Raw genomic sequence first — 20,624 nt, forward strand, 5'->3', positions numbered from 1 at the left:
CAAGTCAAGCCCCAGTCATTTGTGGTTGCAGCCAATCCCTTCTAAATCTAAAAGGTATGGAGTCGTTTATGTATTCGTCTCGCGCTAAGATGATCTATTAGAAGGTGCTGAGACAATTCAGTTGCGCCGGAACAGTACCTTCGGGATAGATAAATGAGGACCTTCACACAGACGGTTACATAAATTATGTTTTCCATGTGTCTTTGAACGCTTCTTGTGTGCGCCTGCGCCTGGCGTCACGTCACGTTTGGCGCTGATTTTTCTGTTGCTGGCCTCTGGTCAGTTTGGTATTTTCCCGGAACTCATAAAGCAACCGTAATGGCAGACTGTAAACTGAACCCAGATCTGTAAACGGAAGCGGAAGCTGCTGTAGACTATACGCGCGTTTGTCTAAATTGTTGGCGCCAGCAACACAATTCACCAACGACTGTCAGTGGAAGGACGTTACAGTTATTTGTGAATATACTTTTCTCTTATTTGTGGTTCAGTCACTTGTGTTCAGACATGACAAAGCTCACAGAAGGTGCGATAGAGGTAAGGATATTGTTTCTGTGCTATTAATTATCTAAAACGCTGTTTTTAAAGGGAAAACCGACACTTTAACGTAGTCTGAAGCGAATGGTGCGCTCTTTGTTTAGCAGTAAAGTAGATGTTGGAGTCACCGTTAACTAGCATAAATGCAGTTGCATTCCCACGTACTGTACGGTATTCTGACTAATTTGTTAAACAAAAAACAAACGTTTCATGCCTGTGGGGGATTCGGTATTAGTTGCTTAATTAACCAGTGTTAGCTACAGCCTGATGTTGAACTCAAAACTTTACACAACGCTTGTCAGGCTTCACGTTATTTGAACCTGCTTAGGTCAATAAGTTTACATAGAGTTGGTGAAGTGTTTACGAATGGAACGGTGCAGGTAAACGTCGAACTGTTTCAAGCTAACTACGTGTTTTTGCTTACAGGCCCTGTCAAATGGATCAGGTGCTAACGACGTAGTGCTTCAGTTAGTGGTAAGTGACCAAATTCTACAGCGGCTTATTTAATGTAAAACTGTCAACGTGGTGTCATAATGTGGCTGCATAGGAATACGACTTCATTTGAGGTGTAATATATATTTAATATGTTTATACAGCAACTGAAAACATACCTATACCGATTAATCTTCTTGTATTATAATAATTAACTGCAGTCTTAGTTCATTTTCTTTGTATCAATAAAATCACATTTTATTGCTCCTCCATCTTTTTAAATTTGATTTATATTAGTTTATCACATATGAGTAGCAATTGATGAAACCAGATTGTTCCTAAGGTAGAAAAACAATCACACTAAAATAAAAATATAATCTCCAGGATCTATGACAAGGAGCCAGGGAGGCTAAAAACGTATAAAGTGTTTCATATATGGAATTAACCTAATGCTATCAAAGTTTCTGTCATCATTTCAATGTAATATTATTAAATAAGAGTGCATTTCGCTATGTACTGAATAATTTCCTTTATATTCTCAGAACATTCGCAAGATTGATGGGGGAAACGGTCCCGCTCGCTTCCGGGTGATGATGAGTGATGGACGACACACACTGTCGTGTAAACTTCTTTTACCATTTATATTAAACAGTAATTGTAGGACGTGTGGGTCTAAATGCAGTATGTTCATTCCCCATGATCATTTCCTTAACTGAATGTGGGCTGCACTGACTCCTTTTATGTCCGTTGTCTCGTTGCACTTTTGCAGCCTTCATGCTCTCCACCCAGCTGAACAGCCTCGCAGAAGAGAGCAAGCTTGCCCCAAACTGCATCTGCATTTTGAAAAAGCATGTGACCAACATACTGAAGGATGGTCGGTATGTGGCTTTTGTGTAACTTATTGGTAAACTTTCACCATAAGGTGAAACGATTAAAGGTTGCCTATTTTGTGTCCAAAACTGAACAGATGAAAGCAATTGAATTACTATCAGATACATATAGATGTACTTTACGTTTCAGACGGGTGGTGATTATTTTGGAAATTGAAGTGATCAAGTCCGCTGATGAGGTTGGTGGCAGGATTGGTGACCCTGTTTCTTACGTTGATGGTAAGGATTCAAGATGTATTTCATACAGACCTTTCCAATTTTTGTATGACTACAGTGCAAGCAAAATATGTATATATTGAGCATGTTAATTTATAATTAATAATCTTGTGTTGCTGTTGGTAGGTCAGAGCAAAGGCCCACAGTCGGCATCAAACCCTGAAAGCCGCCCCCCACTGCAAGCTCAAAATAGAAATGAAGGTGAGTGCAAGCTTTACAGTCTTTAAAATCGTGAATGTAAATTCAAGTGTTAAGAATTCTATAGATAGCAAACATCCTTTGGATTTTATTGAGAAAAGCTTCTTGTAATGCAGACCTAGACGACAACTCGCCACCAGATGGCATAATTTTTCTTTTCCTCAGCACAATTTGTTTTATCCACACATTTGTAAGATGCTAGTCATTTTCATGGCTGCATTGAGAGGTTTTCACTTTCATCTTCCTAAAGACTGTTGGAATGTCAGTCACTGAGTTTGGTTTTATTCATTTTATGCACAACTGAGCAGATCGGCAGCAGCACAGACTAACATTAGTGTATGTATTAACCCCATGAACAAACAGATTTATTTTTGAAACACTGGCAGCTGTTCATGTCAAAGATAGGCAGTGGATCACAGCATTGCAAATAACTTGGATGAGGAGAAATGTGCCATTCAGCTGTCAAGGGTTTTGCTGTCTTCTACTGTGTCATAGCAGGTATTCATCCCTCTAATCTTCCATGTGGGAATTTAGGTTGTTGCAAGCACCCTCCTCATCAGCACAGTCATTGTTCATTTCTCTGTGTGCGCTGCTTGATCTGGTGGCTTAATTACCAGAAGTGCAGTGGTTGGCAAAGTGGGAGGACTTAAGTGGACACTTTGAACTCTAATCCTCTGCGTGAGATGCACACAAATCAAATGTGCAGCGCTTGTTCAAATGGAAAATCTTAAAGTCATGCAGCACCACTCTCTAGGGGAAGAGCAGCTCCAGTTTGTTATAGCATTTCACACTGTGCCCTGATTCTGTGAAATGTGAATCATCTTTCTCACCAAAATGCTGGATCACACATCTCTAACAACTCGCCTTGACAAGGTTTTAGTTTCCTGTTTAAGTCTCTCCTCTTGCCTGAGTTACGAGTCACTGGTGATTAAAATATATTTTAAGTCATTAAGGGTTTTCTTTGATGACATTTCCTTATGACATAAGATAATTACAGCAAACACTGTTGAGTCCAAATAAATTGGATTTTTATAATTAGTTGCATCTCTTGAAACCTTTCTGTCTCTGCTCTTCTTGGATCATTTGTTTCTTTTTGTTTCTCCATTAGTAAACAGAGGTTTCAATAGAGACTTTGGAAAAAAGGCCCCATCTGCTATGCCCAGTACACCAGGGGGCACCTCCAAAGTGGTGCCCATCGCTAGCCTCAACCCCTACCAGTCAAAGTGAGTCTGTGTGTGTCTGTTATTCATTTTATGTCAACAGATGTGTAACAAAAGCGTGACAAATGCTTGCAAAACCATGGCTTACTGCAGGTGGTCCAGTGTCTGTTGCATATGTCCACAACTTTAGTATACTTTTTTCATTTCATTCTTATATAGACTATAGTCATTACGAAAATGAAATCTTATTTCTTCTGCTGACAAATTGTTCTACACAGTAACAATAATATTGGGAAGTTAAAATTCTGCATTGAAATTGTGAAGCTGTGATTACAGGTCCTAGTTTTATCTGGTGTGTATGATATTTAAATGATGTCTTCATGTGTTTAGGGTAGATTATCAAGCCTTGTCCCGTGTAATCCATCTGTATCAGATTATGTTAGTTTTTCACCATCTATTTTAACAGACTTATCAACAGGTGCTGTCAAGCAGATCCATCCATTTTACATGACCACTAACTTGAAATGAAGCAGTCCAGAATAAATTTAGTTTTAGTTTAATGACATTAATATAAATGACAATTTCTGTCATTTTAAATACAGCTCTTCTACTGCTTTACAGCCATCCCAGTTACTGTAAGTTTGGTGGTGAAATCCCTCACCATTTCAGCTAACGTTACCTTATTGCACGTCTAGCAAAGCCTCCTGTGTCATTTCAAGTCTTTTCTCACACTTTATCATCTCGTCATCATTATATATGTCAGCCCTTGAGCGTACAGTGCCTAGTAAAACCTGAAAGTGCTGATAGTGGTGGTGGAAGTTAACACTGGGCACTGTATAAATCAACAAAACAAACTTCAAGTATCACTGGCGAAACGTTCTGTTATAAAAACACTGTTTCATAACATTGTAGTGATCTGGGTCTTGGTGTCAGACTGTTGATTGCTGCCAGCAATCAATGGGTCCAGGTGCAGAACCCAGGAAATCTTTCCTCAGAGTAAAAGCCTCACAGGAGTTCATATTTTACCCTTCCGCAGTGCCTGTCTTTAAAGATGTGGCTGTAGTAAAGGTAAGATAACATTCTGTAGACCGTCTTCAGTTCCCCCCCCATAGGTTTCCGAAAAAAGTTTGCGGTTTGTACACCTACAAAATATTACAAAAAAACAAAACTTCTAATGTAAACTATTTTACCATTTAGTGCAACCAAACTCAAACTATAACATTATACAGCATTCACTGGTTTACCAGCATAGCATTTCCTTGAATCAATTGTAGGCATCTGAAAAGTTTTATAAACTGTAAATAATTTAGGTCTGTGTGTTTTACCATTACAAAAGGAGCGAAGAGCTGATGCTCTGTTGATGTCTTGCCTCTACACTCCTCTGTGTGTTGTTACCATACATCTAGAGGTTCTAGATATCCCCCAATGCGACCTTTCTACTGTCGTCTGTTCTGCAGACAGACTTTCATCTTTTACAGGAAGTCAAGGAAATGACCCAGCTTCAGGGTTGTTCCTACACTTTGTCATTAGTCCAAATGGCCTCCAGAGGACACACTATTAAATGGTTGGGTTGATGAAGTAATAAACACGCATGTAGGTGTCCACTCTGGGACCTTGGGGCGTTCTAAAAATAAACCGTATTGACAGGAATAACCTCAGGCTTGTCATTGACAGGTGGACCATCCGGGCTCGTGTAACCAACAAAAGCTCGATTCGTACGTGGAGCAACTCTCGCGGTGATGGCAAACTCTTCTCCATGGAGCTTGTAGATGAGAGTGTGAGTATGTGTTTGATTCCACTGCATTTTTTTGATAATATGTTTTGAAGGGCTTTCTTTTTAAATAAAGCCAAATGTTCTGTTTATACACAGGGAGAGATTCGCGTGACTGGTTTCAACCAAGAAGTGGACAAGTTTTACAGCCTGGTTGAGGTTGGCAAGGTGAGGTGTTCTTCCACAATGATTAAGTTTGTCTTCAGTTTTTGCCACCACTGTATTTCAGTTGAGTTGGCCCACACACTGCTCTATCAACAGCTGTTGGTATCTCATGAGTTAGAACCTTGGAGACTATTAGTGATTCATCTGCTTGCACTGTAGCCATACAATAAGCAGCTTATGATCATCTGCCAGCCTCTGTTGATTCCCCTTGACTGTCTGAAGTCAAATCTTGTTTGCACCATTCAGTCAGGTGAAATGCTCCCTAGATCTTTGATTTACAGGTGGCTCATCTGTGTGTGTGGGTATTAGGTCTATTATGTCACCAAGGGCTCCTTGAAGATCGCCAATAAGCAGTACACCACTGTGAAGAATGACTACGAGATGACACTCAATGGAGAGTCCACAGTCATCCCCTGTGAGGACAGCTGTGATGTTCCCATGGTGCAGTGTGACTTTGTCTCTATTGGGGATTTGGAGAACAGAGACAAAGATGCAATTCTCGGTAAGAAGCCCCACTAATGACAGTTCCTATGTAATTTATCTATTCCCTGTATTCCCAGACTGTTTTTTTGTTTTTAAAGGGAAATGCTAAATAGAATATAAACCAGATTATAGATAGTATGGTTTTAAGATAATTATTATGTATGAGTAGAAAAGGAAAAGTTGTATTAATAGCCTGTAGTGTAGATTGACTTCAGGCTCTATGGCAGAGTTGATTAGAGAAATAGAACATGCTCTCACAGGTAAAATAAAGTAGTTGTAAGAAGCCTGCCTGCAATTCTTTTTAATGCAGCTCTACTGTTGGAGTCCTTCCTTTCTCATTTAAGTCAGCATCACGTTAAGCTTAGTCACCACCATTAAATACACTTAAAATCTACTTTTACTCAGAGGAGCTTGTGTTTATATTTAAGGAGCAGTCTTCACTGATCGCTTGCATAAGAACAACAAATGTCCCAGCGTCTTTGGTATTTAGTTGCATTGGTTAACAAAGAATGCAACACACAGTGCAACTATAGATATAGTCAGGTTTCTTGAATTCTCTACTGCATTATACTGTAGGTGGAAATACCTCTGTACAGGCCAGTGCCCTCACACCTGATGGGGAAATAAATGAATAACTTATTTCTCCTGTGGCAATTTGCACCAGACAGCAGGCAAAGTGTGTCCTTTGGGCATAAACACCAATCTTAATATTTAAGCTGTGTATATGTGGGATCTGTTTGGCATATATGCATGTTATATTTAATTATGCCGTGTAAGAAATAACTAATTTGACTAGATTTCTGCTTTGCTATTTAGACATTGTGACGTTGGTTTGCTTTTCACCATAGATGTAATTGGAGTGTGCAAGAGTGTGGAAGACGTCACCCGCCTCACAACAAAGACGAACAGAGAAGTGTCCAAGAGAACCCTGAATTTGATGGACATGTCCGGGAAGATGGTGACTGTCACCCTTTGGGGAGAGGAAGTGAGTACCGACATTAGATGGAGAATGAGGTGAATAAATATTATTGTAATTGTTGGCGGTAATCTGCAAGAACTTTTTTATGGTAATGTGACACTCTTTTTTTGAGCACATTTGTTCTTTAAAATATTATCATAATTTGTGAACTGTCTCTGATAGGGTAGTAATTGTCCAGCCCTTTTTAATTTGCGTTTGAAGGACACCATTTAGGTTTGAATGAATGAACAATGATGAATGATCTGAAGTTAAGGATGCACTCAGGCTTGAAGACAATGACATGAGCACCTGCAATCAGTGCCTCTGTTTTAAAAATGTGTTACATTAAAAGGCTGTTTAATGCGCTCACTGAGCAGCGCTCAGCATTTGGCGAATCCAGTACATTTAACAGTGTGTAGAGTGTAATGGAGGTGGAAATCGTTGACTAAATTCCCTGTCATGGGGTGATGAAGTAACTGTGCTCCTGCAGTGGATTTTTACCTATGGCTCAGAGGGACTGGGCCTGGTTTACCACCATTTCTTTCTTTCTGACAGGAGGCACAGTTCTCCCTGTTTGTATGTTTGTTTGACAAATACCCCTTTTCTGTTCATAGTTTTGTCTTGTACGAAAAAAAAAAACGAGATTCAGATATTTGGTCATCCATCAGCATGGTCCTAGGAACAGACTTTTCTGCCTATATTCATTTTGGTTTGCCAGTCACCCTCATACTATGCTACAGATTGAAAAATCATAGCTACCACATATAGTAGGTGACCATTTTGATCAGGCATGTTCCTCAGATGTTAAACCCTTGTAGATATTTGGCCAACCTTTTTTTTTTTTTTTTTTTTTTTTTTTTTAAATAGCTTTTTTGTTTTGAATGTCTTGCATGTTTTGACATAGTTTTCACTGAAGATTAGTGCATACAGATTAATTTACATTAATTCAAAATACAAAAAACTGGAGCTCTAATAATATTTGTATTTCGTCACAATTGGGTCAAAATCAGATGGTTTAGTATCTGATGTAATAATTGTTGCCATGTTGAGCAATTTCAATGTAATTTAATTCAAACTTGTTTAGTAAAGCACTGCTTTTCATAACAATATATTATTATAGCATTATTCTTACAGCATATCAATACTAAAAAGGTCTTTGTCCACATTTGATTTTTGAATAGGCAGAGAAGTTTGATGGCTCAGGCCAGCCCATTGTGGCCATTAAGGGAGCGAAGCTTTCAGACTTTGGAGGCCGGTCCCTCTCCGCTTCATTCACAAGCACCCTGATGATCAACCCAGACATCCCTGAGGCATATAAGCTCAGAGGCTGGTAAGTGAGCTTGAGGTTCATCGGTTATGCAGTTACAAAAATTGCTTATGTCCACGCTGTCATGTGCTCATGACAAAGTGCTGGTACAGCAGGTATGAAACAAGGAATGCATTTGATGCTGGAGGGCTTTTCTTATTTACTTCTCCCTAAGGAAACCAAACTTGTAACATGCAAATATTACTGTTAAAATTGAAGAACTCAAAGGATTTAAACAGCACATTTCAGTTTCCCCAAGATGAGAGAGTGCATGCTTGGATTCTCATTATCAAGATTAGCTCTCCCTCATTAGCCATGATGTGGGGATTGTTTTAGTGAAGCATTACATATAAATGGAAATCATACTTAATCTGTGGAATTGCTTTGCTGTGTGTGTGCGTGCGTGCGTGTTTACATCTCATCGTCTCCAGATGGAATGAAATCAAGACACATTCAGTGTGATTGAGTTGAATGTATTGCTTGGGGGTTCTGTCGTTTACATGCTGTGCTATGTGGTTTTAGTTGTACAAAGATAAACTGAAATAAAGCCAAGCTATATTTAGCTATAAATGAAAGTGCTTATCTGTTGTACATGTTTATTGCACTATATAATCCGTTCAGACATTCTTCAAACATTTGGGTTTCCCCCAGAAGGTCTGAATTGCAGTAGAATAGTCTTTAAAACTTGTAGAACTTGTGAATCATTTTTCATTTGTCTGATGTAATGTTAAATTGGTCTTACTTATCTGTTCTGAGGAAACTGTAGTATGGTCTAAATTTAGAAAAAGCAAGTCAATGACAACAGTGCATAAATCTGTACCACCATCAAAATTGATGCCTGGACTGCGTGTGTGTGTGTGTGTGTGAGACTCTGTTTTTATCTTACAATATGGATGGAAAAATATTAACTTTTTTTTTTTTTTTTTTTTTTTTTTTTTTTTAAAGCTTTAATTGCAATGAGTTTGTGGCGTTCATGTTTAAGGCACAGTGTACACCCTAGCAGTTACCCACTGACCCAGAAGCAGAGATGGGGGCTGATGCTTAACCTACCAATGCTGTGGCACACCGATTGACCTGTCCTCCTTATCGATACCATTGAGGCAACCCATATGTCCCTTCTCTTAGACATGAAGGCAAATGATTTTTATTTATGGGTGGAGAGCCAATCAATTCTATCCAAATGGTTTCATCTATTTACCTCCCTGTAACCCTGCCTGCTCTCTCCACTAGAAATAAGGCAGAAAACAATGAGTAGGTTCTTTTTCTTTTGCCTAGAGAAATATGTTTTCACTTAAACAGTGGATGCATCTCCAATCTTAGTGATAAGATATGTATCTTTTGTCATTTGGTCTTTTTACAGCAGCAAAGCAATGAGCTTTATTCAGATTTCTTGCCTCAGGGCCATTTTTGGGGGGTTTAAGTTAAAATCATTACTGTGCCTTAGTTTGTGATAATTAGATATATGTGTAGTTATGCCTTTTTATAGTTATAAATCTTCAATCTTAAAACACATTTACTTTTACCTTTTTTATATATTTATTAGTGCTAGGCAGTGATTTAAAATCTCCTTAACTTTGAGTTTTCTGTGATTAATCGCGATTTAATTAGAGAAGCATTCAGTAACAAATTCAAAAGTAGTATATCTCGCATTTTTATTTTAAAACTACATGCAACAGTTGGTGCATGTTGTAACGCTGTTGATTTTATAGTCCTCTCCTTTTCATACAACTTGTGTATTCTTCCTGTGATGGTGCTTCTTGAGTGAGGCTCACAAGTGCCATCATTCATTGCGATTCTATTAACGTTCCTCAGACTGACATATTCCAAGACGGCCTGTAGTTTGTAGCTAACCAAATTTGTTAGCTTGCCTTGTATTTGTTTATACTTTTGCCACATGCTACATCCAATGTAGTCCAAAGTCTCCGTCTGCTCTTTGTTTAGCTGGGTGATATCAGTGCAACAGTGTTTATTGCCTTTAAGTGATACTTCAGACTCAGCTTTGCCGTGAAGGACTTGTTTCCATGAACTCGGCCATTCGGAAGAGATTTAAATTGTCCACATAAGACACCTTTTATTCTATTAGGGTCCATTTAAATTCTGCAGCTGTCTTAAGCCCCGCCCCCAAGGCTGTCATTGATTGGCTGAGAAGCATATCTCGGCACAGTACTAAACAGCCTACTCCTCCTGTGACCTATTGTCTGTATTTATTTATATTCAGAGCCAGTGAGCAACAGACTTTCCAAATATTAATAATTATATTGTCAGTGCTAACGAAGTGTTGCATTAACCTGCAATTAATGCGTTAACATGCCCAGCACTAATCTTTATATAATATTTAATATAGGCTCGGTTCCCTACACAATGAATAATAAAATGGCATATAGGTTGTAGCACATCTTTCTTGCTGTGGATAGAATGTTATTATGGAGGATGTTAGGCTCCAGAAAGAAATTATATTTAGAGATGACAATTAAGTTGTTGTCACCGGAAGAGGGCCTGTTGAATACATAACATGTTTCATTGTGTTGGTGATGAGCCCAAGTCTCAGGGCGGTAGCAGTCCACAAAGTGCGTCCCTTAATTGTGTCGTAAGCCCAGTTTGTAAATATGGGAACACAAAACTAGGAAGCAGATCAATTAAACTTGAAATGAATCTTTTGACGACCATTTTTAATCCCGCACAAAGGAACCCAAAGCTTTTTACTCTCTCAGCCAAACAAAGTGCCTTTGCAGCACAGCCAAGGCTGCTGAAACATCATTGTTTTGCTCATGTGGGGGGCATCTTAATTTGATTGTGTTTTGGTGCAGACCTTTGGGACTACCTCAAATGAATAGTCTGTCCTTGGTGGGCTGTTAACTCAAACTCATGCAGTATTAGTAGGTGCCACTCAGCCGTTCCTAGTGTAGTTACATGGAAAACACAAATGCACGCACATCAATCTTGCATAGATGAAATCATGTTTTTTGTGCAATACATTAAATATATTTCTCTTGGTTTTTTCGAGGCATGTTTTTATTTGGCATGTGCCTTTTGCCAACTAGGCATGTAAGGTTTGTGCATAGCTGTGGAGAGGCAAGCACACATTTAGAGTTGGTCATACTGTAATTTCCCATATCGCCACACAAGCCCGTCACTTTTTTGTTAGTCACCAGATGTGCTAATGGCACAGAATATAGCATTCTAAATAGACTAAAGCCTGTGTGTAATTTGTACTCTACATGTTCACATTTATTCACTTTTTTTGTTGTTTTGATTCTATTAGCTCAGGCAATAGTCTCATCTTGTGCTGATGCTTGCTAAGTTTCCTAATTATTGGATCAAACGCTTGTCTGCAAACCTTCAATCATCTATCCTGATGCTCGAGCATCAGATTTTGCATCAGATTTTGTTTTTTGGCAACATTATTGTGGAGGCCAATATTGAGCAACCACTTACAGTAGCGGGAGTTGATCAAACTCTTACGGATTTTGCATGAGTTTGTGCATTTCTCAGCAAACCCAGTGTTAATAGTGATTTATTTTTTTTCTCCAATTAGTCATGTCCCTGGGAGCAATGCAGGTCTCATGTGTTTACAGCTTGACACCTCCAATCACGCAGCAGTCTGCCTTCTGGCAGAGATTACATCTGATTAGTAAACTTCATTCATTTCCTACTGTTTTAAATAATTCTTTATCCTTTTATCGCCTACCAGTCTTTTCTGTCTGCCTTATGTCTCTTTCTTCCTTCTATCCTCACTGAAATACTCGAAACAATAGGCAAAATGAGTTAGTGAAATCAGAAACAGCCCTGACCCCCAACCAACTCATCTGTCCCTCTTCTGTTGATTCATTTCATAAACCTCTCAGCCTGCTTTGCTCAGACTTGAGCCATTCCTGCTCTGACAAACACAAATGAATGTTTAGCCTGCAACCATTTTTGGTTTTTATAAGCCAACTTTTAAATGGACAGCCTGCAGGATGTTGATAGCCATGTGAACAGCAGCGTGTTCTGCCCTCTGTTTGGAAAATATTAAAATGAAAACCGCTGCAACCCAAGAGTGGTCTCCGCATACAGACAGTATGAATGTTTTTAGTGGAAGTGCTGCTGTCTTTTATTTTTATGACGTTAACCTGGTAATGTGGAGTTTTTCTGCCCAGTAAGTCAATCCTCCAAGCTTTACACACAAGTCTGATTGTAGGTATGTGAGAGTTTAACTGCATAAATAATTTAGTGCTGCTCCACAGAGAGCTGCACATATTCAGATAAATTACTAGAACCTTGTACGAAATTGGTAAATATTTTCAGTTATTAGACTTCTCTGATGTTTAGCTTTGGCATTGCTTTGGAGGTGGTATTGGTATTTGTCATTGAAAGCAAGGAAATTGTTGAGTAATTATACCGTAGTAAATATTTTTAGTTTTATTACAGCACTGACCAACTTATTGCATTTTCCATAGGTATGACAAGGAGGGCCATGCCATGGACGGGCAGTCTCTGACTGAGGTGAAAGGTGGCGGTGGAGGAGGAAACACCAACTGGAAGACTTTGTCTGATGTTAAGAATGAGCATCTGGGACATGGAGACAAGGTACCCACATGCTGATTTTATTTATTTATTTGTTTATTTTTTTTTTCCCCTCTTCAAACCCTCCGGATATGGGAACTTCAGTCGTATTGTTATTCATGGATGACTCTGAAGATATTCAAGGACACACTGGAGGGCCGATGTTGAATCCCAAACAACAAATATGAAAGTGCTCACTGTTGAGCTGCATTTGTTAGTGAAAATCCTCTGCGCATTGCAGGTTTCTATAGTCTCACTATAGGGTACCTGTATGCCTCCAGTTGTGCTTAGCAAAGGTTCTTTATATTTACCAACTCGCTGGCTGCCCTACCAGGTTTGTATGCTTAAAACCTGCTTATTAGTCACTTTGTATTGTGGGTGTCCTCTCAGAATCTTTGTGTACGCTGTTGCTGAAAGTCCTATTTATCGTTGGCATTGATTGTAGTCTCTGTTTGCCCTCCGTATTGAAATGACTGCCTTCAGATAAGTAATGTGTGCTTTTAATTTCCGCCTCGTTATTTATACTGTTGAAGGAAATTGTACTCGCACGAGTGTATAAATAGTTTAGAGTGGATAATGTGTGGAAACCTTAACTTGTGTAAATTAACATGCTGTGCACTGTAGTAATCATCACAGTATGATTAAAATATTCCATTAGGACTGGGACAATTAATGGACTCAAGTGATTATGATAGGGCACAAATGTTGTGTGGGTTGCCTTTATAGAACTTCTAGTATTACGTACTCGTGCTGTGACTGAACTCCCACCCCACTGCAGTCATGTCCCTGGGGCATTAGAGACCCATTGTTGGGGAGGCACAAGTTTAAGTCTCGGTCACAGAGGTTGTCGCACGTCCTCAGCATGGCATGTGATGCGGCCTAGTGATGACAAAAGAAAAGGAGCTCCCGCTGCCCTCAACCCTTCTGAGACATCCAATACACAAGGGCACAAAGGTTGCGCCTCTGAAGCCCACCCCTTCAACTAAAGTCTGTTACAATTAATGGTCCCTGTCATAAAGTCTTTGTGTCACAATCTGAAGTTTCCACATTGCTCCTGTGCCCTCTCTGTCAGGAAACGGTCAACCCTCCTCTTGTTGGCTTGACACCGCATTTGTAAACGGGTGTGACAGAGACTGGAAACAAATTCCTTCTCCTTCTCACAGCGCTGGTCAGTCACATGCTAATTAAAGAGGTATTTACTTGATTAATTGGACCTCTGGAAAAAGCGGCTTAAGCTGTTTTTTGGTAATCAAAACAGTCATCAAAAAAAGCTTTGCCAGCAGCTCTGTTCGCTGCAACACAACAATTATTCATTCTGTTGCTGTCATTTACTACACTCTAAACGGCCTTTTATTTATCTAAGTGACAGTAAGTATCACATTTCCAGTTTGGGAAGCTAATTGGTGTCTGAAGCCTTTCTCATACTAATGTGGTGGTTAGTGTTGGAAGAAAAAACACTAAATAATTGTTGTAATAATAATAATAATTTATAAATCTGATTTAGGTTTAAAATATTGTTTGCTTGGTTAATATTAAAAGTTCTTTAAACACATGTAGCATTCACAAGGCATCTCGACATGATGTACTGTATTTTTTTGTAAAGGCCTATAATCATGGCTGCATTACTGAAACAGTTTTAAAAATGCCTCTCGATACAAAAAATACAGCCTGTGTCAGTCATATGGACAAACTGTAATTAGAGTTCTCCCTCTGATTTAATGTACATGCTTAATTACATCGTTACGTTGTGCTGTTAATAACGTACTCACTTTCTGGCCACAGAATGGCAAGCGGTGGTTATGCTCCCTTTTCCAGAGCAGGCTAGGTGGTGTGACTCATCTGCAAACATGCCCAAATGTCTGATCTCTTCATTTCGGCTTCCTTTTTGTATTCAGCTATTTCTGGCCAAGATGAAATTCTTGTCACTTGCTTGGTTATTATTCATGCTGACTAGGAATGCTCCACGGAGGCTGTTATGTGCCGATGGTTTTCTAAAGTTTTCCTTTCCGCAGATGCCTCACGGGGCTATGAGGTGTTTGGTTGGGAGTGTAAACCTTCACTTCATCTGCAGCACTAATGTTGCTTTGACTGTTCACATCCTCCTGAAAATGTCGTCCTTATGTTAATTTAATGGTTCTCTCATCCTGGAACTGGAACACTAAATATATGTAACATAGAGATCGTTTTTAAAGGTAAAGTAAGATTGGAACACTAATATGCCTTCTTCTATTTCAGGCAGACTACTATACTTGCATCGCTACTATTGTGTACCTGCGTAAGGAGAACTGCCTTTACCAGGCCTGCCCGAGCCAAGACTGCAACAAGAAAGTGCTGGACCAACAAAATGGCATGTTTCGCTGCGAGAAGTGTGACAAAGAGTTCCCTAACTTCAAGTACCGCCTCATCCTTTCTGTAAGTGACTCAGCACTAGGTCACGCTCTAGCATGTGTGCTAACGCATTAGCCTAGCCTGAAGTCACTCTCTCAGTTAATTGCCCCACTCCCTGGAGTTGAACATTGTCTTAATATGCTCTTTGGTGTTATGTTTACATCTGAAGCCAACTGGGGGTGTTTATGTGGCACAAATCCTAGTAAGGACTTCATTCATCACTAGTGTTAATGCTCTGTTGGCTCAATTCTTTCAGCTTTAGATACTCTGCCATGAGCCGTTTTTAATTCTATTCAGTTTTATTTACATAGTGCCAATTCACCCCACGGGTTATCTCATGGCACTTTTATAAGGCCCTTACACAACTAAAACCCAACAAATCCCACTTAAATTAGGCTTTTAATTGTAGCCAATCGATAAATTTTATATACACACAAATATGTTCATCATTTAAATATGTTGTTTACATAAAGTGCAGCAATACACATAAATACAGGCTTCTTCTAATATCTTATTTGCAAACAAACATTGTTTTTAAGAAAAGCAGAGGAAAAACTGTGGAATAAGTTGTGTTTTGTTCCTGAGTTGACACATTGTCGTTCCCCACAGTCTATACCATAAACTGTGAATTTGCTTTCCCAGTATGTGTAACACGTGCATGGTGTTACTTCAGGTTTTGCCAAGTTTGACAGCAGGATAAAGTATAGGCTAATTAGAGAATGTAATGATTTAAAGGGCTAATGTATGGACTCACTCACTCACTCAAAATCAATCACGAATATTAACTTGGAGTATGTAGATCTGTTTTATATGGGCCTAACATGCCCTCTCACCTTTGCCATCTGCCCCCCACCGCCAACAGGCCAATATTGCAGATCACGGGGACAACCAATGGGTGACTTGCTTCCAGGAGAGTGCAGAGGCCATCCTGGGCCAGAATGCAGCTTACCTGGGCCAGCTGAAGGACTCGGTGAGACCTTTTTTCACCAAACTCACTGGAACACTTACACAGGTTTTGCAGAAGTGCTGAGACTTCTATTTGGCTTTGTTGCTTCCAGGCAATTACTGAGGAAAATCACAGAAGGGCTTTGTGTTTGTTTGTTTGTTTGTTTTCGAGTGTTTAGGTATCAAACACCTACTTTGTTTTGTACTTTCGACCACAATGAAATCATCTTTGGCTGGAAGGAATGTGTATGACTTGCATTGAATTCAAGCCAATATATGTCCTTCAATTTCAGAACGAGGCTGCCTTTGATGAAGTCTTCCAACAAGCCAACTTCAACACCTTTGTGTTCCGCAACAGAGTGAAGCTAGAAACATATAATGTAAGTAAGACACATTTAGGATGATAATGTAATGGCAGCATGTCGTCACAGCAGGCGAGTTTTAACCTTTTGTAAGGTTAAAAATGCATAGAACATAAATGGATGTTTATTTTTTTTTCAGTATTTTTTTCCATTTTCATCCATGTCCCATTCATAAACAAAACTGCCCAGCTTTCATTCTGACTGACAGCACATTCTCTACAAAAAACAGTTTACCTTTAAAACGCTGCTTGTTTTCAGTGGCTTTGTGAAAAGTGCACACACAGATTAGTTGCAGCCACTATTTCCTGTAGGGTACACATCTTCTTTTTTTTCTTTAGGAAAGCACATAAAAGAATTGATTGGGCTGGGACTCTGAGCAGGAAGTCTGGAGCCAAGCCAGTGGCTGCATCCGGCTTCAGCACACAAAAGAGGCCACTGTGCCTGTCACATTCAGCTTAGCATCCCAACTGCCAGTGGCAGCGCTACAAGCGTGTATTGGCTGTTGCCTCTGAACCGCATTCTTTTTCAGAGCAGACACCTGCAAACTCTTCTGTCTGTATTTCTCCTCTTTGGTGCTACAAGCCGGTCATTATGCTTTGCGGTCACATTTTGTTGTGTATTCAGTTGAATATCATTGATACGGGACAACAGTTAATGACAGCCTCCCATTTTTCATCCTCATAGTGAGACTAACAGGAAGGAACAGAACAGTTGAGTAACCTTATATTATTCATAAGAACATTCAGAGAAGTACTATGACATTATTTCAAACACACAAACTTTCAGGCTATAACTATGGCTACATTTTTTTTCTCCATTTAATACAAGTATAAAGCAATGTTAAAATCATTTCTTACAGAACATCTTGGAATTGGAACTGTTTTTTATGGCTTACTGTAAAAACAGCAGTCTTTCTGATTAACTTTCTGAAATCTTTAAAGCCTGCTCTTCCCTTTAACCTGTACATAGACATGTGATTGATGGAAAGCCAAGTTTTAAACCGAAAGTTTTTGTTTGTTTTTGCGGATGAATGATATATTAAGGCCCCCCTGAAACCACCCGCACGTAGTGGTTCCTGTAAGAGGGCCAGCACAGGTTGTCAAATCCTGGATCAACACTCACTTGGCTGCTTACAGCTTCACGCATGTGTCTCATCTAAACTCACCCACTCATCATCTGCAACACCAGGCAACTGCTCAGTGTGTATGGTAGATGCATGACATGACAAAAACATTTATAATGGCTGCAAATTATATTCAGATTTATTTTCCACACTCTTTATCTTTAATCTCAAAGCTTCAGTCATGTGTCTATTAAGAATATACTAACAATTAGTAATGTCAGCTCCCAAATGATTAAAAGGAAAGATGATGTAGCACAGCGGTAATCATGCATTTTGTAAATCTCAAATACTGGCACAATTCATTTGATGAGTGAAAACAACTTTACTTTTAATAATAACATTTCAACCAAACAAATAATAACGCATTCTAGTTTTTAATTGTATGTCTGTCTATTACATTGTATGTAAATTTCCAGCCTCTGGGGAAATGTAGTTTGTACATTTAAAACTTGTTGGAGTTGGACATAATATTTTGGAGGGAATGGGAAATAAATGCGCGGCAACGTTTTGGCAAAGCAGATGGTCATTTAGTGCTCGATAGTGCCCTGTGGAGTTTGGTTATGAATAGTTTCTGTTTGCATTCAGCGTTACTCACCGGAACAGATGGTGTGTATTCTTGAGGCCTGACGAACGTGTTAAATGAATTTTAAATGAATCATGCATTGTTTATAACCTTGTTTGATAGCTCCACGTCCTCGTCTCGCCTTTGATACATTACTGTGTTTGATGGCGTTTTACTGTTGCCAACTGCCAGTGAAGGTGGAGGCGAGGATTCCTATTGCTTTTACAACAAACGTTCTCTTTAGGATTACTATTGTCAAACAGTGGGTACTGAGTTCACCCTTCGATCCTCTGTCCATCTGCATATTCTGCTTCCCATGTTGCACCTTTTTTCTTACCTGCTAAAATAGTAGCATCAAGCAGTACATTTGTTTCTTCAGTATATTAGGAGGGAGGTGGGAAAAGGAAATTCCCTTATTAGTCCCACATTCTCTGCATTTGACCCGTCCCCTCAGGGAGCTAGTGTGGCGTGTCTTACTCAAGGACACACCTGGTGCCAGAAGCGGGGATTGAATCGGGAACCTTCTGTTTCCCAGGCTGACCCACTGAGCTACCCGGCCACCTTGTTCTCTGCACTGGACCCATCCCCTTAGGGAGTAGTGGCAGCACCAGGGAAACTGGGGATTTTCTGCTTCCTAGGCCAATGCGCTACCTGAACTACCACCTACTGAGCTACCATTAGTTGTTTTAGGCAGTTATATTGTATTTGTTCTCCATTATTATGCTGTTGACAACATTCATGTTTTACAAATGAAGCATAGGCCATAATAGTGACTGTTCAATCCAAATGAAGGCAATGCACACTTCACCCACATCAGCAGCATAAGGATTAATGGAGGCAAAATGAGTGTAACCTCTGTTTAAATGCAGAGAATAATTGCCCTGGTAGAAATGACCTTCCCTGTCTAGACAGTTGTGGAGGTGGTTGTGGCTTTAAAAGCTGTCTCTCTCTCTCTCTCTCTCTCTCTCTCTCTCTCTCTCTCTCTCTCTCTCTCTCTCTCTCTCTCTCTCTCTCTCTCTCGCTCCCCTTTTTTAATGGCTTTTATTTGAATGCCAGCATAATTCAGATCCTTAGACCAAATATCTTGGATAAACCCACTCCATAATAAGAACGATGTGTTTCTACTATATTGCATTTGCTGCAACATAATAAATGCTTGACTGTATTTGCATTTAATTTAATTTTGATGCTGGATGTAATAGGGGTGGCTGAAGTAGCTACAAAGGCCTAGTTCACTTGTATCTGCTGTTGGCCTTTGCTCATCATTGCTAAAGAGTGTGGGTCTTTACAACGTAATGCTGGGTTTTTCAGTGAAAAGAGGTGCACGTATTTATTATTGTTTCTCTGACAGGACGAGTCCAGGATCAAGGCCACGGTGTATGAAGTGAAGCCCGTCGACCATAAGGACTACAGCAAGAGGTTGATCATGGCCATAAGGAAGCTGGCTGCCCAGTAGAAGCTCTGTTCTGGGTTTGCTCTATTTTTTTTGTTTTTGTTTGTTTGTTGTTTTTTTTTTTTTACAAGTTTATATCTGTAAAGCCAGCAAACAGTCTTGTATATTATAGTTTTTCGCTTTTGCAGCATCAGTTTAGTTTTCTTTACCTTCCTGTGAATGAGTAGTGCTACTAATAGAGTGACTGCTCACCTGTCATTTTTGTCAGTGATTCTGTAAACTGGCTTTTTTTGCAGCAAGCATAAAACATGATTTTTTGTCCTTGTTTTGCATGAAGCAGAACAAAGTAAGTCAGTCACACACAAAAAAAAAAGATCCGTGTGTCTTTAAGTTAAGTTGGTCTTCCGTGTACTGTGATCATGTGGGGGTTTGGTGGTTGCATTAAGCAGAAGACCAGCACAGCAGCTCACACTGTTCACCGTCTGATGCGCAGTCATTCTGACTGGGCTGAAGCTGCACATCCCTGATAAGGACGTTTACTTTCCCACTCTCGTTTCCGACTACTCTCGCACACTTGCAGGTATAAACGCACGCACAGTGCGGCTCAAGTGGAGAAATGCGCTGCATTATTTACAGTGCATGTGAGGAGTTGTCCAGAGATCTGTATTCTCGTGTGTAGTTGCTTTTTGTGTTATAAATATGACAATAAAGATTTATTATGATTGTTTGTCTTTCTTAATGTAAGTATTGGTAGAAGTACCACTTCTACATTTTACTTACTTCACTATTAATGTTGCGAGATTATTGATTTGAATTTGCACCATATCCTTTTACCTTGTCACTATCATTTGTAGTGCTTTTCAAATGTTTGTTTGTTGAAAGTGAGGCTCTGTTACCATTTACTGTAGTTTTTTATTCAGTAAGTGACATAAAAACTGCTGAAAAATAAGTGTACCCTCCTTCTGGGTTAAATCTACCGCAGCAGGGGATTTTCTGTGTTTAATTCAAGGGATCAACTGAAGTGCTGTTTCGATTAGGACGATTACACCGTTTGATTGAAAAGTATTGTTTTTGAATGCAGTTGTCAAACGAACGGAGCTGAATTGCATTCGTTACCCACTAATGGTTCGCTTCGGCTCCTTTATTAGCAGTAAACGAGCGTGACTATGAAATTGTCACACATGGTCAAAACTGGT

At 39.5% G+C, this 20,624-nt stretch overlaps 1 protein-coding gene across 1 annotated transcript; it reads left to right on the forward strand.

Moving 5' to 3' along the window:
* Window positions 1-240: 240 nt before the first annotated feature.
* On the forward strand, window positions 241-20,150 carry rpa1 (replication protein A1). The gene is made up of 17 exons (XM_029171912.3): window positions 241-534; window positions 961-1,008; window positions 1,509-1,587; window positions 1,736-1,844; window positions 1,987-2,075; window positions 2,199-2,273; window positions 3,379-3,493; window positions 5,105-5,207; window positions 5,301-5,369; window positions 5,676-5,868; window positions 6,698-6,834; window positions 7,989-8,137; window positions 12,550-12,679; window positions 14,891-15,067; window positions 15,906-16,013; window positions 16,282-16,368; window positions 19,387-20,150. The coding sequence occupies exons 1-17, from the start codon at window positions 505-507 to the stop codon at window positions 19,489-19,491; spliced, it is 1,803 nt and encodes a 600-aa protein (XP_029027745.1). The 5' UTR covers window positions 241-504; the 3' UTR covers window positions 19,492-20,150.
* Window positions 20,151-20,624: the final 474 nt, after the last annotated feature.

The sequence above is a fragment of the Betta splendens genome, chromosome 13, assembly GCF_900634795.4.
Source record: "Betta splendens chromosome 13, fBetSpl5.4, whole genome shotgun sequence".
Taxonomy (NCBI): domain Eukaryota; kingdom Metazoa; phylum Chordata; class Actinopteri; order Anabantiformes; family Osphronemidae; genus Betta; species Betta splendens.

Coding starts and splice junctions, on each gene's coding strand:
- rpa1 (XM_029171912.3), top strand. CDS start 505: ATGACAAAGCTCACAGAAGGTGCGATAGAG. Junction 2,076..2,198: donor CCCTGTTTCTTACGTTGATG/GTAAGGATTCAA, acceptor TGCTGTTGGTAG/GTCAGAGCAAAGGCCCACAG. Junction 3,494..5,104: donor CTCAACCCCTACCAGTCAAA/GTGAGTCTGTGT, acceptor TGTCATTGACAG/GTGGACCATCCGGGCTCGTG.